This window comes from Acomys russatus, chromosome 3, assembly GCF_903995435.1.
Source record: "Acomys russatus chromosome 3, mAcoRus1.1, whole genome shotgun sequence".
NCBI classification, from domain to species: domain Eukaryota; kingdom Metazoa; phylum Chordata; class Mammalia; order Rodentia; family Muridae; genus Acomys; species Acomys russatus.
In genome coordinates this window covers 27,871,424-27,892,151 of record NC_067139.1, presented here as the reverse complement: position 1 = coordinate 27,892,151, position 20,728 = coordinate 27,871,424, and the positions used below count along the sequence as shown (strand labels likewise).

The 20,728-nt window shown below is 45.0% G+C and overlaps 1 protein-coding gene across 3 annotated transcripts in view; it reads right to left on the bottom strand.

Moving 5' to 3' along the window:
• The window catches only part of Jarid2 (jumonji and AT-rich interaction domain containing 2), a 191,518-nt gene extending 172,725 nt beyond the window's left edge, over positions 1–18,793 (bottom strand). The window contains exons 1-2 of one of the 3 annotated variants that reach the window (XM_051170638.1): positions 18,640–18,793; positions 17,641–17,844 (exon numbers count right to left, since the gene is read on the bottom strand). In XM_051170638.1, the coding sequence (XP_051026595.1) occupies positions 17,641–17,685 (45 nt within the window). In that variant the 5' untranslated portion in view covers positions 17,686–17,844; positions 18,640–18,793. Of the gene's footprint in view, positions 1–17,640; positions 17,989–18,593 lie in introns of those variants that run through there. The other 2 variants (XM_051170646.1, XM_051170661.1) reach the window with 2 other exon arrangements.
• Positions 18,794–20,728: the final 1,935 nt, after the last annotated feature.

Below are 20,728 nucleotides of genomic sequence, written 5' to 3'. Positions count from 1 at the left end.
ATACTAATTCTGTAAACAATAATGGCTACAGCCTCCACACTGTGCACTGGAATGGATTCCTCAACTTGGCCTCATCACTTATGCAGCTGATGAAACAAACACTGACAGCTTTTTTGCATTTGTAAAGGCCCCATAGCAGCTGTGGTGATCCCACCATAGAGCAATGAATTAAGCCTGAAACCCAGCTGGGTCTGAACAGAAGCCTTCTTTGCACAATGCAGCAAGACTATCATTGTTAACCTAGGCATTATTGGGAAATATTCTGCATTACATTATAGGGCAGTTCTAACTCAATTCTAAAATTAGCTCTTATAAGCAATTTTAATTTTAGTGGGAGAGATGTTGCGGCTGTTTTCCAAATGCCACAACTATGTACATAGGTACACCACACAAAACCAACACAGAAGAACGCATTTTCAGTTAATGCAAAGCTTAAAATACTAACTTCTTAGACACACAAACATCCAAGGGAACACATAACTTCTAATAAAAATCTAAATTAATGTCCTTCGGACAGGACTCAGTATAGAAAAGAGTCATTCCAGAAAGAGCAGTGTGTGAAGAATGTGGTTAACAGTTAGTAAAGAGGTTTTTGACAATGAACTTCAACTCTGTACAATATGTAATATTCCAAACATAGACACATGACGTCTTCCCACAGGAATCCTGAGGAAAAGTGTAGACATCCCCTGCATGATATCCACAAGGCACCCTCCACCTTCACAGAATGCCCCAATCCCATGGGCGTCACCTTACCTGTCATCCTCAAATTTCCCACGCCACTGTTCTTGCTGCCCCTTCAATTTCTGAGTGCTTAAAATGAGCGAAAACCATGACTGCAATAAGCAACAATATCATCTAAAACAACTTCACACCACTGCATTTAGAATAAATGTGACAAATGGGGGGGGGGGGTGGCATCCACAAGGCAGCTCACAACTGCCAGTTCAGACCTAGGGAATTCCATGACCTCTTACGGCTTCTGCAGACAACAGGCATGCAGACAAAACACCTACACACATTAAAATAAAACTTTAAGAAAGAACTATGTTCCAGGCCTCTTCCTTCAAATACATTTCATGAAAAGCACTTGTTAGTGTTTTAACAAGCCTATGCATCCTGTAATCTCAGCATCTGGGAGGTGGAGGCAGGATGGCCTGTTTAAGGCTTGCACAGGTAACAGTAAATTAAGGCCAGCTTGGACTACTTGAGTGCCTGTTTCAAAGAAACACACACACTTAAAAAATGTTTCAGGAAGAATTTCTGGTTCAACAGTTAGTTCTTAGCCCCAAAGTTGACTACTCTTTAGGTGAACTGTTTGTGTAAATTTAACCACCACCAGTACCACCCCCAAAAAAAATCTAAGCCGCACTGTTGGATAAGCAGCATGTCTTATGTATCCTCACTATGAACATAATCAACCCTTGAAGAAATATTAAAATAAATGGCTGGAGAGATGGCTCAGAGGTTAAGAGCATTGGCTGCTCTCCCAAAAAATACTGAATTCAATTTCCAGCAACCACATGGTGACTCACCATCATCTATAATGAGATCTGGTGTCTTCTAGCCTGCAAGCTCACATGTAGGCCAAATATTGTATGAAAAATAAATAAATCCTAAAAAAAATATATTGAAACACTGAAAGTGTCTGAGATCCATATGTTACATGAAAAAAGCCATCCCACCACAAAAGGCCATATATTTTATTGATCCATTTACGTCAAGTATGGGGGCGGGGGGATCCTCAGATTCAGAAAAGATTAGTGACTGTCAGAAGCTGGGAAACTTGAAGTGGGAAGTGAGCATCACTGGTGGAGTTTGTTTGTGGAGTGCTGAAATGTTCTAAAATTGACCACAGTGAGAGTTGTATAATTCTATGAATATACTAGCAAACCACAGGAAAAAAGTTTTTCCCCAAGACAGGGTTTCTCTGTTAACAGCCCAAGGAATTGTTTTTAAAAGATATTATGCTCACATCTAAAATTATATAGGGAAAGAATGAGGTGCCTCATCTTGGTTTAAAAATACCACAAACACAAAGGTTAGGACCAGGATGGCCCAGAACTGTGTACATGACAATGAAAGGCTTAGGAGTTGACAATTTGCAAGAGATACAGCAAGCAAGGGTCAGCTGGGTGCTCAAGTGCTGGGCTGGGAAGAATGCTTACCTAGCATGCAAGAAAGCCCTGGTTCCATCCCCAACAACACATGTCACATGTCTGTAATCCCATTACCTCCCAATCAGGAGGAGGAAGTATCAGAGGTCCATCCTCTGGGATACAAGAAAGCCTAAGAAAAGAAAAACTGAGTTGGGAGTGGGGGCTTTATTCAGTGATAAGGATAGGTAGTAGGGTTCTTAGCCATCATACAGCGGCGGGCACAATAGAAAGGCAAACAGGAGGGTTAACTTTATCCCCCTGCAAAAATGCAACTTTAAGGCCAAATATATGGCTTCCCAGGTAAAAGCACTTTCAGCTGAGATTTAAGGGCCCTGAGTTTGAGTCCCAGGCCCACACAGTGGAAGGGCAGAATGAACTGAAAAAAAGCACTCCTCTGACCTAAATAACAAAAATATTTTCACCAGGCATGCCTTTAATCCCAGCACTCAGGGAGGCAGAGGTACATGGATCTCCAAGTTCGAGCCAGTCTGGGTTTCATTTTAAAGCAGCAACTTTAGTCTATTACTCTGAAGTTGTAATCTGTGCTAAAAATAAAGAGCAGCAAGTCTACCTGTCACAGATATATGGTCATTTGGTGCCTACTCTGACAAGTCCCCTAGATTAAACTAGAGGAAGCCATGCACAGGGCAGCAGAGGCAGGGAGATCTCTGAGTTCAAGGCCAGCCTGGTCTACAAAGCAAGTCTGAAACAGCCAAGACTCCACAGAGAAACCCTGTCTGGAAAAACAAAAACAAAGACCACCCTGAATTTGTAACTTGGATTTGGGGGACTGCAAAGGTAAAGTTAATGCCTACTTATCAGCATTACAAATCTTTTAACACCCAACACTGAAGACTATTTGCTGTTTGTTGATACCAGGCAAGAACGCACCTAGACACTCCATTCCTTGAAAAGCACTTCCCAAAGCCTTTTTACATAATGTCTGTCCAGAAAAACAAGCTGTTTGCTGGGCCAACATCCTTTTTGTTCTTTACAGGGATGACCTCCATGTATAAAGGAGAAAAAGAACAACTCCTTAAAACAGGCAACTTTTTTAAAAATTTATTTTGTTGTTGTTGTGGTTGTGGTTTTGTTTTTTTGTAATTTTTTTTCAGAGACAGGATTTCTCTGTGTAGCCTTGCCTGTCCTGGACTCGCTTTGTAGACAGGGTTGGCCTCAAACTCACAGCGATCCGCCTGCCTCTGCCTCCCGAGTGCTGGGATTAAAGGCGTGCGCCACCACCACCCGGCTAAAAATTTGTTTATTATGTATACAGTGCTCTGCCTACATGTACACCTGCAAGTCAGAAGAGGGCACCAGATCACACACCGTCAATACCAAACTTTGGTACGCAGAAGCAGTTGGTGATAGTGAAAGCCATTAATCCCAGCACTCAGGAGACAATCAAATCTCTTTTGTTCAAGGACAGCCTAGATGACTGCAAGAGCTACCCAGAGAAGATCTGTTTCTTCTACCAAAGTCCCTGCAATCATAACTGCCCTCTTTGTTTTCATGATTTTTGCAATATTAAGGAACAAAAAAATCCAAAGTGCATTTGACATTAAGAGTAGTGGCCTAGCAGAGGATGTTGGTGGGCGCCTTTAATCCCAACACTCCAGGGGCTGAGGCAGGCGAATAGTTATGAGTTCAAAGCTAGCCTGGCCTACAAAGCGAGGACAGCCAAGGCTACAGAGAGAAGCCTTGTCTGGAAAAACCAAGGGGGAAAAGGAGTAGTGGCCTCAGGCTAGAAAGATGGCTCAGAGGTTAATCAAGAGCGCTGTCTGCTCTTCCAAGGAGGCAGAGGCAGGCAGATAGATGTTAGTTCCAGGCCAGCCTGGTCTATATAATTAGTTCCAAGACAGCCAGAACTGTTACACAGAGAAACCCATAGTAGTGGCTTTGTTTGATGTGGAGTCATGTAGCATATTAGGAGGGGCAAGCTGTGTGATGTCATAACTCCAGAGACAGCAAGGCAACATAAGCAAAATCCTTCAAGGCAGATGAAAAGCATGTGCTACTAATTTAACTGAGAGCCCAGACCATGACTCCTTATTAAAGGCTTTCCATTCACATTGGCTCTTTTATCCTCCAACATCAGACATCATTACAAGCTGAAACTAGAACAAACAGAGCTTTAGTGCTTTAGGCAGTATAGGAATGGAAAAGGGAGCAACTAGAGTAAAATCAATGGGAGTTAGATTCCATCTAAGAAGGCAAAGTTCATCCAAGAGGCCTCAACACAAAAAAGGAATGCTGCTTCTTAGACACTATCTCAACCTCATAAGACATGGGAGGGGTTAGGAAACTTCATTCACAGAAAAGGCCAAGTGCTAAGTAGCCACACTAATTTCCACCCTCTACCTCAAACAACTAGAATATGCTGTACTGGCCAGAAAAGACCCAGAAACATATTCTCTTCAACCTTGATTTTGTAGAATTACAACCTACAGACCTGTAGGACTTGGAATAACACTGTCTAGACACTAATACCCCCCCTTATTAACCCTTCATTCTCCTCCTCTAATGCTGTAAAGAGGCTCTTCTTCCCTCCTGGAAAGCAGAGAAGTCAGGTAAACAATCTGACCAAGGTCACCATCATCTAAGCATAGCCAAGATAAGACCTCCAACTTCAATCTGAGTCCAAAGCCAATGCTCCCTTCCTAGTGTTTTACATTCTTGCTCCTAGTAAACTATAAACTCTCTTAGGATGAGAGCAAATGGTAAGATGCTAAGAGCTATCAGCTGTATTTAACAGAGCAAACTATGAAGCTTCAGCCCTAAGGGACCACTGCTACTTGTACAAAGTCTACCTTACAAACAGGACTGAAATCACGTGTACAAACAATGATTCGAGGTCATTTTATATAAAACAAAAAAAAACTCATAAACACTCAAAATATACAATTCCACAAGCTCTCTCCTCCTTCCCTTCAGTACTAAAGCCCTTGTAATAACAGTGTGTTCTTAGAGTAATTTTGTTTTACAAAGTGTTTTCTTAGTCCTAAATGTCCTGAGAAAGGACTAGAAAACAGAAACTTAAAACTCTTTACTACTTTCCAAGTGCTTGCACTGGTTTTTAAATGCCAACAAGTCCAATGGCCTGACATGTGCCATGCATAGAACCCTAAATTAGCACAGCCCCTCCCCCAGAAGACAATATGGTACAGTTCTGAGTCAGTAAGTAATTTTACAACAGAGGGCTCTGAAGTGCAAATAATACACACAAAGCAGGCTACACAAAACACCATTATTTTAACAACCCTAAACCTGTGGAAAAGCCATCATCAAGAGGGCAACAGGTCAAGTGAAACCAGTGTCAAAGGCCTGCCTAGATCATTAAAAATCATTGTATTTGATAACTGAAGTAAAATATAAATGCAAAAGGCACATAATGAGCCTATACATCTACATGTGGAAGAATATATGGTATGCAATTTCAGTAATTTTTATCTCTGAGTACCTGTCTGATTGAAATGATTTCATATGAAGCAGAAAAGCCATTTTTCACAAGGGGAAAATGCTACTGGCTTATAATTAGCTATGGGGATTACATATGAATTTTTATCTTTCTATGAAAATGAATCAATTACTTCAGCTACTATGGATGACTAAGAATGCACCTGGGTGGGGGGACGACGACTAGAGAAATGGCTCAGAGGTTAAGAGCTCTTCCAGGGGTCCTGAGTTAAATTCCCAGCAACCACATGGTTCCCATCTGTAATGAGATTTGGTGCCTTCTTCTGGCCCACAGGCATACATGCAGACAGAACACTATATACATAATAAAAACATCTTAACCGGTATATACATTGGTGGTGCACACCTTTATTCCTAGCACTTGAGGGGCAGAGGCAGGTGAATCATCAAGGCTATCCTGGTCTACAAAGTGACAGCTAAGGCTACACAGAGGAACCCTGTCTCAAACTAAACAAACTAAACAAATTTTTAAATGGTTTTTTTTAATCATTATTTATACAGTATTCTGCACCCATGTGTGTCTGCATGCCAGAAGAGGACACGAGATCTCATTATAGATGGTTGTCAGCCATCATGTGGTTGCTGGGAATTGAACTCAAAACCTTTGGAAGAACAGACAATGCTCTTAACCTCTCCAGCCCCTAAATAAGTATTTTTTTTAAAAAGAATGCACCTGGAAGAGAGAAAGTATCAAGAAGACCTGTCCAAAGGCAACAACAGAAAAGGCCTTCCTCTCTCAAGTGCTGGATTTCATCCCCAGTATCCAGAGTGTGAGGTCTGTGACAGTCTTTCTTTTTTTGTTTGCTTTTCAAGACAGGGTTTCTGTGTAGCCTTGGCTGTCCTAGACTCACTTTGTACATCAGGCAGGCTGGCCTCGAACTCACAAATATCTGTCTGCCTCTGCCTCTGCCTCCCAAGTGCTGAGATTAAAGGCATGCGCCACCACACCTGACTGGGATATTCTCTCTCTTTTTTTTTTTTTAATTGGTGTTCTGTCTCTATGTATGTCTATGTGATCAGTGTCAAATCCCCTGGAACTGGAAGTAAGGACAGTTGTGAACTGCCATGTGGGTGCTGGGATCTGAACCCAGGTCCTTTGGGAGAACAGCCAGTGCTCTTAAACACTGAGCCATCTCTCCAACCCCCTAGGATAGTCTTACAACAGTAAACAGCTCACCCTCGCCCAAGTCTGAAACTCCACTTAGTAAATGAACTTCTCTCCCATCGGTACTGAATACATTCCACAGAATTCTCTGTCTGTGTGTGCCAGGTGGTAGTGGGGAGTGCCTTTAATCTCAGCACTTGGGAGAAAGAGAAGTTCTAGCTCTGTAAGTTCAAGGCCAGCCTGGTCTAAAGAAGAGAGGTCCAGGGCAGCCAGGAATACACATAGAAACTTGTCTTGAAAATCCAAAGCAATCACTCGAGAGGCAGAGGCAGGCAGATCGCTGTGAGTTCGAGGCCAGCCTGGTCTACAAAGTGAGTCCAGGATGGCCAAGGCTACACAGAGAAACCGTCTCAAAAAACCAAAAAAAAAAAAAAAAAAAAAAAAAAAAAAATCCAAAGCAAAGAAAAGGAAGAAAGGGGAAGAAAAAGGGAGGGAGGGAAAAAGGAGAATTCTCTGGTTAACAACTATATGCTGGTACAAACTTACCCATAATCACCTACAAACTCAGCCCCAACAGACACACAAAAATGTACTCCTTGCACGTAGAAGGGGTGCTACATATCAACAAGGAAAGACTAAGAGAGCCAGAGTATGGCAGTCTAGCCATGAGGTCCATGAGGAACAAAGTGGACTCAGGAAATCTACATGCCGGAGCATGGATGAGAACTTGCAAAGTTAGAGACTGGGCTTGGCTAAATCCAGGTCTATGTAGAAGGGCGGGGAGGGGGGTAGCCACAGGGTACGTAGATGGTGTAAACAAGAAAGGTTTTTCATTCTGTACTAAGGTCAGATTTGGTTTACACTCGAACCTATGGGAAGGATCATAATGAGATTTTCAACTTCAAGAAATAAATACATATTCCTTCAAGTCGTTCTTTTAAACACATTTTTGCTACTCTGATCTTAATTCTCAATCTATCCTAATTGTCACACTGCCAGATACAAGAGACATCCAACATGCCAAGTGGGAGTGGGGGAGGGCACTTATTATATCACCTCTTAATCTTCAAAGCCTTGCTCTAAATATATTGTTCACTATGAAGTTACTAGATTTATATATTTCTGAGTCAGCTAGGAAGGCTGCAGGCAGGCCTGATGTCTCCAAGTTGGTGATTTCCAACTGTGTAATAATACCTTTGGCATTTGTGCAGCAGTATGCAGTTTACAAAGTGCTTTCACATCAAAAATCTCCCAGGCTCTCCCAACAACAAGCCTATGTTCCAGATAAGGAGGGTTCTCAGCCATGTCGTGTAGTTTAACCAGGTTATGTAAGAGCTGGAATTTGAACTCAGTTCATCTTCCCAAACTTGTTCATTATCTAAGTGTCCTATATATTCAAAGCAGGCCTGTCCAATTCAAAGTTCTTCGTGACTGAAGCCAATGTACTAGTAGTAACAACTCATACACAATGAGCAAAACACTCTTCTGCCTAACAATAAACATTCATTTAGCAAATCTTTCTGCAAACCTACAGAAGGTATAAATCCAAGAGATACATGCTCATCTGGACATGGTAATGTATGCCTGTAATCCCAGCACTCAAGGAGGCAAAAGCAGTCACATCTCTGAGTTCAAGGCCAGCCTGGTCTACAAAACAAGTCCAGGACAGCCAATGCTACACAGAGAAACCTTACCTAAAAACAAAAAATAACTTAGTTCTCTAACTAATCCGTTCCGATTTCCTCCTGGCACCCACCCAGTGCTGTCCTAAACAGGCACCATTTAACAGCTGGCAGAAATGAGAACCTAGATAGGGTCAATCATTGAGGACAGAGCCCTCACCAAAGTAGTGAACCGAGAATAATGGACAAAGAGCAGTAAAGGGAAAAAAAAGAAAGAAAGAAAGAAAGAAAGAAAGCAGTAAGAGAGATGCAAAAAGGCTTCCTACAGTTTCTAGCCAATTCAGTCATCAGAAATACAGAAATATCTGGGCTACTATGCAGAAAGCCAGAGGGTCATCTCCTAGTTGACATCAATACTTACAACCCATCTATTTCACCACTCTCTGCCATCCAACCTCCTAAAAAGCTGGGGGGGGGGGGGGGGAAGGGGGCAGGGAATCGTGTGTTCTCAAAAACAGCGTACATAAAAGAAGTGCCTTACCTAGTGTCCTAAGTTTATCATTGCCCTGATGAAGTAGAGCAACTTTAAACAGGGTTTATTTGGCTTACACTTGCACTATCACTTCATCATTGAAGTCAGAGCAGGAATTCAAGTAGGGCCATAGGAGTGCACTGCTTACTGGCTTATTCTTTCATCACGGCTAGCTTCAGCCTGTTTTCTTGTAGAACCAAAGACCACCAGCCCAGGGTTAGCATCACCCACAATGGGCTGGGTCCTCCCTCGGCAATCAGAAAATGCCCTTGCAGATTTGCCTATAGCCCTGATTTTTTTTTTAAATGTGTTCTGCCACTATGTATAGATGTGGAAGGGTGTCAGATCCCCTGTAACTGGAATTTCAGACAGCCGTGAACTGCCATGTGGATGCTAGGATTTGAACCCCGGTCCTTTGGAAGAGCAGCCAGTGCTCTTAACCACTGAGCCATCTCTCCAGTCCCCCATAGCCCTGATCTTATGGGGGCATTTTCTCAGTTGAGATCCCCCCTCTCAGAGGACTGTAGCGTGTGTCATGTTGAGATAATACTAGCTAGCCAACACACCTGGAGTGTGCGCAAACTGTAACAGTACAGGTAACATTGCTATCTAACTATTTCCTCTGCATGGGTGCCAGAGCTTGACTGACCTACTAAATTAGAACTTTAGTTAGGTTTAGATTGTAATCCCAGCACTGGCAAAGGAGCAGATCCTAAAGAGTTGGAGGTCAAAAAGCAGTAACATAAGAGCGACAGTAGGGTTTTCTCTAGTTCAGTCACACATCATTATGGCTCCGTGAGTAATGGTCCTCAGTATCCTATCTTAATAGTTTTTGTTTTGTTTTATGGATGGCCCACAGGTGGGGACCAAGGACAGACAGTCTTTTCTAGAGCTAATGGTCTCCAAAACAACAAAGTCAGAAGCAACAGTACCCCGGCAAGTCAAGGTACCAAAGGTGATTTGTGACAGCCCCAAGACACCAAAGCAGTTTCTGAAATCCTGGAAAATTGCTGCTTATGATGGCCCTCAGGTACACTTAAAGAGTGTGGGTGAGGGCTGGAGAGATGGCTTAGAGGTTAAGAGCATTTGCTGTTCTTCAAAGGTCCTGAGTTCAATTCTCAGCAAACACATGGTGGCTCACGGCCATCTATAATGAGCTCTAGTACCATCTTCTGGCATTCAGGTGTACATGCACACAGGCAGAACACTGTATACACAATAAATAAATAAGTAAATAAATAGATGAATAAATTTTTTTTTTTTTTTAGTGTGGGTGGACAATTCGCAAAACGGCACCAACAGCCAGCCCCATCTAGAATCTTCCAATGAGGACTGAGAGAGACAAAGGGACACAAACACAAGCATGCTGCAATACATGCCTTGTTCTCAGAAGCTGACAGGAACCCCTTTTATGATCTGTTCTCCCTTTCAGAGAACAGTACTGATTAATCATTTGGCATCTATTTCATCAGAACTGAAACACAGGAAGACATAGTTTTAAACCATATGAACAATGTTTGACCTTGGTATTCTGTAAAATGACCTCAAAAGCCTCTTCTCATGTGAGCTTGCTATACAAACCATGAGTGTGGGTGGTTACTTCAGATTTGACTAGGTTTTCTCTTCATGACACTCAAGAAAAGTTGGTGTTGTGTGGCTGTCTAAAAGTGTTTTCTAAGCTGGTAAGATGGCTAAGCACGAAAAGGTGGTTTGCCTCCAAGCCTGGTAACTTGAGCTCAAGTCCTCAGGATCCACTTAATGGGAGTAAAGAGTATATCTCTGCCATGCTGTCCTCTGATTGATATATATATGCTATGGCACAGCAGACAAGGAAAACATATACACAGATACATGTATACAGTGAGGTCGGGACAGCCAGGCCTCTGTTACAGAGAAACCCTGTCTCAAAAAATCAAAAGTAATTTAATCCTAGCATTGGGAAAGGAGAGGAAGGTGGATCTCTGTGAGACAGAGAAACCCTATCAAGGAAAAAAAAAGAAAAAGAGGGGTGGTAGTGGCACATACCTTTAATCCCAGAAGCAGGCTAGAGGCAGAGCAGAGGCAAGCAGATCTTTTTGAGTTTGAGGCCACACTGGTCTGAGTTCCAGGACAGGCAGAGCTACAGAGAAACCCTGTCTTTAAAAAGAAAGAAAGAAAAAAGTAAAGAAATAAATGGTAAAATAATTTTTTACAAAAATTAGAGAGTAGTGGTGGCACACACCTTTAATCCCAGCACTCGGGCGGCAGAGGCAGGCGGATTGCTGTGAGTTCGAGGCCAGCCTGGTCTACAAAGTCCAGGATAGCCAAGACTGTTACACAGAGAAGCCCTGTCTCAAAAAAACTAAATTAAATAAATAAATCCTAAAGAGTAAAAGCCAACCTGTCTGTGCCAGGTGGTGGTGGCTCACACCTTTAATTCCCAGCACTTGGGATGCAGAGGCAGGTGGATCTGTGAGGCCAGCCTGGTCTTGAAAAAGAAAAGACAAAATGTACTTTTAGCTACTGATCTTTGTCTTTTATTGAGACAGTGTCTTGCTCTATAGCTCATGCTTCCCTGGAAATCACAGCCTCCCCTGGAAATTCAGCCTCCCAATGCTGGGATGTCAGATAATCTTTCCATCCAAGTACAGCCTTACTTCTGAGTAAATTCTTTCAAACTTGTTCCACTTCTGAGTAAATTCTTTCAAACTTGTTGAAGAGGAAAGTTTGGAGACTGGAGGTGCAACTTATTCCACAATACACCCCACCAACACAAAGAGGAATGGCTTGCAATGCAGTTTATGAAAACTGCACAGGATCAAGTGTCCAGCCCTTATCTAATGTCACATCCTTTTTTCTTCTAGCACTGTTTTATCAGTATTATCACGTCTCCTCCAAAGCATTCTACCTAAAGTTGAACCAACTGTTTTCACAGTCATTTCAAGGTTTACATAAGATTTAATTGTAATTACAAGAATAAGCCCAACTGGAATAACCAGATTTGGGAACAAACAACTGACACTTGGCAAGCCTTCTGGGTAGAAGCCAAAGGGGATAGAGGCACACCCCACAGATGCCCACTGGGCAGAAGCTTTGGGTTACTAACCAGAATGTTCTGCACCTATGATCAGGAGGCTAGGCAGGCAAAAGTTAGCTTAAAAAACAATGTTTGGGGAGATTTGGGTCAGTAAGGTTTGAATACTGCAACTAAATTTTTAATTGAAATTGTCAGACCTTAATTCCAAATACTACTATGACCAAAACAAAGTAACAGATTCAAAACATCCCATTTTGGCCTTTATATACTTGGCTTAATAGGATTTTCTCCTCATCCTCTTTCAAGACAGTTCTACTGTTAATGGAACAGACACCAGCCAGGAACTTCAAAAGACACCTTCCTTTTGAAGTCAGTAAGTTTAAATAATCAAGGCACTTATGGAGGGAACTCAGTGCCCTAGATAGACCCACTATTGGGGACAGTTCTAAGCAACGATAAGGTGAAATACTGAACAACCCTCTAAACTACAAAACATTTCTAGCTGGCTATTTGGGCCAGTGGCTAGAGACAAACTCAACAACAAAGAGAACCAGTTCCTCCAAAGTGTACTCTAACCTCCACATGTGTGAGATAGCAGCCACGTGCTCACAGTCATGCACATACAATTAGGTAAAATAAACTTGATTGTAAGGAAGTATCTATCTGTGGAGATATCAGCCCTCTAATAAGTCAATCCAGAAAATAAGAACCCAATTTTTACTTTTTGAACATGAGTTATTATTCATTTTAAATTTAACACTACCGTGATCCTGACTGTATTGCTTCTGTACTGTCTGAATACCATACCCACAGTGAGTGAATAAAGTTGCTTCTGACTAGAACTGGGATTTTGTTTGCTGTTACAGCTTTCCTAGCATGTGCAAAACCCTAAGCTCTGCAAAACAACAAAAACAAAGCACCTCTGCCATAGATTCCCTGGGAAAGGAAAGGGTTTTATACCACTACAGAAAGCAATAATGTGAGAAAAAAACAAGGCAAATAATTAATAACTTAGGTTTTTACCCCATAGCTGTAAAATATCAGTTTGCTCAACAAAGGAAAAGCAAGCAAACTGATTTTGCTCTACCTTGAGTCAGAGTCTCACTATCTAGCACTGGCCAGCCTAGAACATGCTGTATAGACCAGGTTAGCCTAAACCAAACAGATACGCATGCCTGCCTCCCCAGTGCTGGGGATTAAAGGTGTGAGCCAACCACACCAGGCATCAATCACTACTTTGAACTTTTCTGTACTAAGAGATCAAAGTTGTTGGGACTTTGTCCATACCAAGTAAGCACTCCTGCAGTAAGCTAAACAAACCCCTGCCCTGGTATACTGTATTCCCCTGTTTCACTTTGCATCTATAAATTGTAGTAAAAACTGTTTTGGAACCTTATGAAGCTCTCATTTTATGGGATCATGGGGCAGTACAGCGTAGGTTTCTGAGAGGCTCTCATATTCCCAGTTGCTGGCCTCACTCATGCTTGCTCTACAGAATGACCTTGAAATCCTGATCCTTGCTTAAACCTCCTAATTAGAGGCACCACCAGGCCCAGTTTATCTGGGGAGGGGGTTGAAACCAGGAATTTGTGTATGCTAGGCAAGCATTCTACCAACTGAGTCCCATTGGGAGTAGGGAATGTTTGAGACAGTTTTTAGTGTAGCCCAGAAGGGGGTGTATATGTAAGTAAAAATGATCTTAAATTGTCTCCACTTTCTAAGTCCTGGAACTGCGGGCCATTTGGTAAACTAGATCCTTAAGGTAGTTTAAGTAAGGAGCTAGTGATATGGCTCCACAGGTGAATGGTTTCCAAATAAGCCTTAAAATCTTAATTCAGAGCCGGGCGTGGTGGCGCACACCTTTAATCCCAGCACTCAGGAGGCAGAGGCAGGCGGATCGCTGTGAGTTCGAGGCCAGCCTGGTCTACAAAGTGAGTCCAGGATGGCCAAGGCTACACAGAGAAACCCTGTCTCGAAAAACCAAAAAAAAAAAAAAAAAATCTGAATTCAATCTCAAGTAATGATTAAAGGAAAGAACAGAGTCAAAGTCGTCTGTGGCTTTTAGAGGATGTCAGAGCATGTGCTATTTTAAACATTACTACAGCCCAGGGGTATGAATTCTACTAAAGCCATCCTAAATATCAGACTGATAATTAAAAAAAAAAAAAAAAAAAAAATTTAGTGCCGGGCAGTGGTGGCTCACACCTTTAATCCCAGCACTTGGGAGGCAGAGGCAGGTGGATCTCTGTGAGTTCAAAGCCAGCCTGGCCTACAAAGCGAGTCCAGGACAGCCAGGGCTATACAGAAAGAAAGACCCTGTCTCCAAAAACCAAAAAAAAAATAAAATAAAATAAAACAAAGTGAGTCCAAGATGGCAAAATATAGCAAAAAAATAAATAAAATAAAAGGATCTGCTCCTATCAAGCTAAGACCAAATAGCCTGGTTATCATGCCCTACTCCCCCTAAGAATAAGTATACGAATCAGTACACGAATCATGGCAGCAAATACACACTGGGGGAAACATGCAACTGCTTTACTGTCCAAGTGGATTGGAGCTTTTCAGAGTTATCTAAGGTACTGTAGTGGGAGTCATGCCCAGCACAATTAAGACAGGATTATATTTCAATTTATGAGGTTCTCAAGGATGTCACTTAATAAAAAATACAATATTCATTTCTCCCAAAGCCTTCCATCCACAATCACACTCAAACTCTTTACTAAGGCAATAAACTAAATGGAAGGCATCTAAAGCTTCGGAGACCAATTGTAGGGCACATGCTGCCTTCCACCCCAGCTCAAGTAATCTTCCATATAAAGCAGCACACTGAGTTACATCTTATCTTCCACCCACATAATTTCGATGACTTAGTAAAGTGAAAAAACCCGTTAAGACTTTTTCCACTTTACCTAATAGTGAAGATTCGAACCATAAACCATTTGTTCTCCTATTGAGAACTAAGCTCAGTGGATCCTGAGACTGGCAAGTCCTGTGCTCTTTGGCATACTTCCTCTCTTCGCAGTTCCTAAGATACAGTAGGTGGGCAAATGGCTGGCACAGCCAAGGGACCAGCCCTTCCCCAAAGACAGTGAAGAGCTTAGGAAATAGCTGGTGCTGAGCAGCATCCCGTTCCAAGTCATCCTGCTGCATCCTGCAAAGGCACCCCTCAACACAAAGTAACCAAATCCTCGACTCCTTCCACACACAAATGCAGTTTCCTTCGGTTTCACTAACATGGGCATGAGTGGGAACTACACTACTGTCACACCTTCAAATTACCTTGAACTGATAAATGAAAATATTCCTGCATTTAAGAAGACGCCTCCTCTCTGCTCCCCAGACCCAAGTATTTTGAAAAGGTTCAAGGGCATTCGGTGAGGGTTAAAGGCTCCCGGACGCTCACCTGGTGGGTCTTGGGACATCTCAAAGCGGAAGGTCGAAGTCCGACACATCCTTCACAGCCCCTTCTTCCTCCCACGCCCCAGCCCGGCAGCTCCCACTCAGGCAGCGCCTGGAACCTCCCGCCCGGACATTTGACATCACGGAGGAGGGGAAGGTTCCACGGGGCCGTCCCTTTGTGACGTCACAATGACAACAGAGCTCCACAGCTCGTGCTGGGGGAGGGAGAGGCGGGGACCTAGAGCCACTGGGGACGGTGGGCGGGGGAAGGACAGGACTGGACAGGATGGGATGGAGTGGAGCGTGCGTTGGCGCACCGCAAAGGAAGGCCGCGGGGCGGGGAGGGGGCGCGCTGACGTCTCGCCTGCTTAACCTGTTGCTCTCGAGACTGCGCCGGAGCCCGCGGGCTGGGCGGCGTGGAGACGCAGAAGCCGCCAGCTCAGCCGTGAGCGCGGCGGGGGGCGCCCGAGGCCGCTTCCCCACCCACCCACCCCCACCCCGCCTCACTCATCCAGGCCTGGCACGCCCAGAGTCAGCACGCCCCGCCACCCGCGAGCCCCACCCACCCGCCAGGCCAAAGCACAGCCCGCAGTCTGCCCCCTACAGGCCGCCCGGGCGCCCGCGGCCCCAGCCCCAGCCCCGGCCCTGGCCCCGGCCCAGCCCGCCGCGGGCCCCGCGCACCCTCCGAGCGGAGGGTGAGCTCCGGCGTGAGCACAGACTCGGCTCCTTCAGCCGCAACTCCTGCTGCTCTGCCTCGCGCGGCCACATCGGCTTGCGGCCAGACGCCCAGACTCGACAGGATCCATTGGCCTCCAATAACAAAAAAAAAAAAAGCCAACCCCACAGTGTTGTCCAACTTATAGAGGTCCGGGATAGGGGGGTGGGGGGGTTCTTGTCCAAGTTCTACCCCATTTCCTTTGTGGCTACATCAGAAACAGACACGCTCTGGGAAAGAGTCCACGCTCCAAGGCAAGGCTGTGTCCATGCAGTTTCTACACACCGAGTTTAAACTAGTCCTTTGCGCTCTACCCAGCCCTCTGCAATGCGGATGTATTTTAATTCTTAAATTCCTCATGGAGCAGCTTTGTAAGGTGAGCTTCATTATTTAATCTTGCGTTTCTTTCATAGTTAAGTTTACGTGTATAGATTAGGATCAGCTCTCCGGAAGAGGCATTCAGGTTTTCCATTAAATATATTTTTTACAAAACCACTGCCCCGAAGGTCATCTCCCATTATAGATTCCACTCTAATCAGAAAGGGAAAATATTAACACCAAATCATAGACTCTAGTTAAATAAAACTTTCTTATAAGGTCACATTGTTTTTTATGTATCTTTAAGGGCCTTTTTGTGTGTGTGGGGTGTGTGTGTGTGTGTGTGTGTGTGTGTGTGTGTGTGTGTGTGTGTGTGTGTGTGTAGTGAATTCTTTGCTCTAAAGCATATGCAGCTAACCACCGGATCACTCGAGTGCATATTTGGCTAATCCCCTGGTTCCCCTCTACCCTCCCTCCCCCAAAACTTACCCCCCCCAAAAAAAAACCCTCTACACAAAACAAAAACACTCCCTATGCCAAGCAAAACGTTACTATACTACTCACAAAACAAATTTAACTATTACAACCCAATTTCAGAAATCCAGTTAACAGGGAAATTATTTGTACTAACATATGCATTCACTCACACAAACACTTAACGAGCTATGATTCCCCCCTCTAGAACTAGAAACCGTGAATTCATTTTAAACAAAACCAAAACCAGCCTCATTATTAAAGTCAATACTAATAAATGAATTCCCTGTGACATGAATCCCAACTGGGTTATGTTGCAAACAAGATAAACCAAAACGACCACATATATTAAACGGGGTGCCAGTGCAAGAAGATCGCCATAATCCGACCCGAGGTTGCAACTTAAAGGGCTTCCAACACACATACCTTTCACGATTTCCCAAATAACACCAATCATAACAGGCTCATTTGTATGCAAAGTGCAATTGGGGGCCAAACTCGCCCGAGAATGCAGTTTAGTTATGTTACTGCAGCCCCCCCCCACAGAACCCCAACCTCCCCCAAACCCCTTGCCTTTCATCTAAAACTACGTTAATGTGTCATTCGAGGTCAATTTATTCACTTGAGGTATCTCTACACAAGTCTGTTTTCTCAACCAAACTAGGCGGACACGACTTTGCCTGAAAAGCCCTTTCGAAAAAGAAAGAACCTTATCGGACGCTATGTTTAAAACCTTTCAGCTGCAGAATTATCTATAAACTTGACATTCACAGCCACTGCTTAAAACTGCAAGCCAAAAAGATGTGTCGTTAGGAGCACTTACGTATTTCTTCTGAATGATATTCCTCTTGGGTCTTTCCTTGCTCATTCTGAGATCCAAATGCTGGTTGCAAAAGGGGACAATCGCTTCATGAATTTAAAGCCGTCAGAAATTTGCAAAAAAATATCCTGGTGGTTTTTATTGTTGGTGGTGGTGGTTGATCTTGTAATCCGACTTTTCTTCCTCTTCCCCCAAAGCCAGATTCGCCTTGAAATAAATCCGAAATTGAAAAGGATAAAAGGGGGGGAAAAAAGAGCCAAAGATGAACGAAGCAAACAGGAAAAATTCACTTTAGTAAAACACTCATAATGGAAAATTTCCCCCGAAACGTACAACACACAGCACAAAAAAGAAAAAAAAAAAAAAAAAAAACCGACGCCCTTCACTCCCCCCCTTTTTCTTCCAAAAACTACATTAGCGAAACGTGAAGGTCCTTAGTATCTGATCTGCAGTCACATCTTGGAAAAGAAAAAAGAAAAATAAATTGAAAATGTTGGAAGTCACGTTTGTGCTGCAGCACCAGTACGGGCAGAAGAGTCAACTCCAGCGGCGGCGGCGGCAGCACCACAGCGAAGGGCTCGCCGAGTCTCTTTTTTCCAAGCCCCCTAACCAATGAGAGCGAGGCTATCCAGCCCAACTTTAAATGGACTCTGCTTTTATACAAGTTAGGGCTCCTCTGCTAATTCTCCACCGTTCGCCGGCCGAAAACTCCCACAGCTGAGCCCCAGCATGCCTGCCTACCCTATGACCATCAGCCCTGGCCCAGGGTGGAGAACTCCCGCAGCCCCGTCGACGAGACCCTAGAGAGGCCTCAGCCAAGCCGTCGCTGGCCTCCCGTCACGCGCCTCTCCCACTCCGAGCCCAGGCGTGGAATTGAAAGAGGCTCCCTAGCTCTATGCATGGCACGCTCGGTCGCTCCACCTCAGCCCCTTTCCCCCCCGCCGCTGTCCGCTCACCCAACAGCCGCCACATGCAAGCCTTCGCCGCTGCCTTCAAGTCTACCTGCAGCCTGGCAGCTGGGTACCAGTGCCCCAGGACGCCCCGGCCCGGGGGAGAGCCGCCTATTCCCGGGGCACCTTAGAATAGTCCCCTTGATCTTCTGGAAGTTGTAGTCCCTTGACTACAAAATGGCTATGGCCACGGAAGCTAGGAACTACAATTCCCAGCGTGCCGCGCACCTCCTGTCACTCAACTCCCTTCCCTGGGTCTCTCCTCCTCCTCCTCCTCCCCCTTCCCCGGCCCTGCCAACAAACGCCTGGACGTGTCCCGCGTGCGACACTGCTAGAGGCTGGCTCGGGATTGGCTCGCGGAGCGTGTGGTCCGCGAGCGAGGAACTCCCCACGCCGGCCCGCCCCCCCGTCCCCTCCCCGCCGGCCGGCTGGGCCTCGCGCGCCCCGCCCCCACCCGGGGCCGCGAACCGCCTGTGGAATCGAGGAATCGCGCGCGAGCGCGCGCCGCGGGCCCGCGAGGGAAAGCCGCCAGGGTTCCCCCGGGAAGGCCTCGGAGCGTGGCGGCGCCGGGGGTGGAGGGGTGGGGGGTAGAGCGGTGTCAGCGATGGGTTGGAGCGGGTCCTAAGCAAAACTGGGCCACGCACCAAGAGGAATCCTCGGTGCGAACTCGCTGATCGGCGGCGCCTGCTGCTTCTGCCTTTCCAGGCGGTGTCACCTCAGGACAGCGAGCTCCGAGTGCCCGGGCGAGCGGCGCGCGGCCGGGGTGGCCCGAGGTCACGGCTTAACTAACACCGGCCCGCGGCTGCACTCGACCCCCACGCGCGAGGCCCAGGGGGGAAGGGCCACCTCGGGGCTAGGCACGCGGTCTCGCCGTCGTGGGCCCGCGTGACTCCCCCCACGGACGCGACACTAAGGCGGTCGCTGGTAGGTCAGGGGTGAAGACCGGCTGTCCCTCAAGACGGTTTAGGGGCTCTCTACCCTAAGGACAAGGGCTGTCCGCAAGGGAGACTGAAACGCTGAGGTAGGAAAAAGAAAAATGAAAAATAAAATCAACCGATTATGGAGACCGAGCCAAGCAGACGCAGACCGTAGTAAGGAAGCGTCTCGAACCGGAGCGCCCGAAACACCAACGGTCTGTGCCCCCCACACGCAGGGTTACCTGCCTCAGCCCCTGCCCAGGCTCGTCAGTCGCTCAGATCAATGGATCGCAGGCCCTGCTGTCGCTCTCTGGGGCATTCGCACTCGCAGTAACTTTATCAAGTCTCACAGCTTCTGCGCGAATTTCCTGGTTTTAATTTAGGGTCTTAGAGGTCGTGTTTTTTCAGTCCTGTCAGGCTAGCCTCCCTAAAAGGAATAGGCTGGAGCCTCTCCTATCCACCGGCATACACCATTTAATTCTGCCACTCGTCCTGGGCACTCTGCTTACTTCAAAAGCCTAAGAACACTCGAGTCAAACGACCACATTTTAGTCACAACAGTGCAGCTAATCAAAGTGTCCAGAAAGTTCTAAGAAAACCAGTTAACAGCAATGGATTTAAATGGCCACTTAAGAAAGGTAAGCAATGGCTTCCCTGAGCTCAGTTTCCTCATCTACAAGTTCTCACCAAACCTTGTGGAGAAGATTATAAAATAACGAAAATCTAGTTTAGAACCAGGCAAGTTGGCCAATCCTAGTATTCGAGAGGCAGAGGCAGGCGGTTCTCTTGAGTTCGAGGCTAGCCTGGTCTACAAAATGAGTCCAGGACAAGCAAGGCTACACAGAGAAACCCTGTCTCCAAAAACAAAAAGAACAGGCAAGTTATTGGACTCTTTCATGAGTTGACATAAGACACCTTTATATATTAAAAAAAATTTTTTTTAATCTCATTATTTGTATTTTAAGTTTCTAAAATAATATTGTTCATTTTACAATCAGAAACATAAATTTCCTGTGTGTCCTAAATATTGCGAATTGCTCACCGTTTCCATTTGGTGGCAATGATCCAACACATTCTGTTTTACCGTTTATTTTTGACCACCCAAGTGACTTTATGGTCATCTTGCCACAAGGTACTTTCAAAACCCATTCTGATCATTATGACCTGTATACGAGAGGTGTCTGCCTCTCCACATCGTTATGACTGAACAGCTTTTCGTAAATT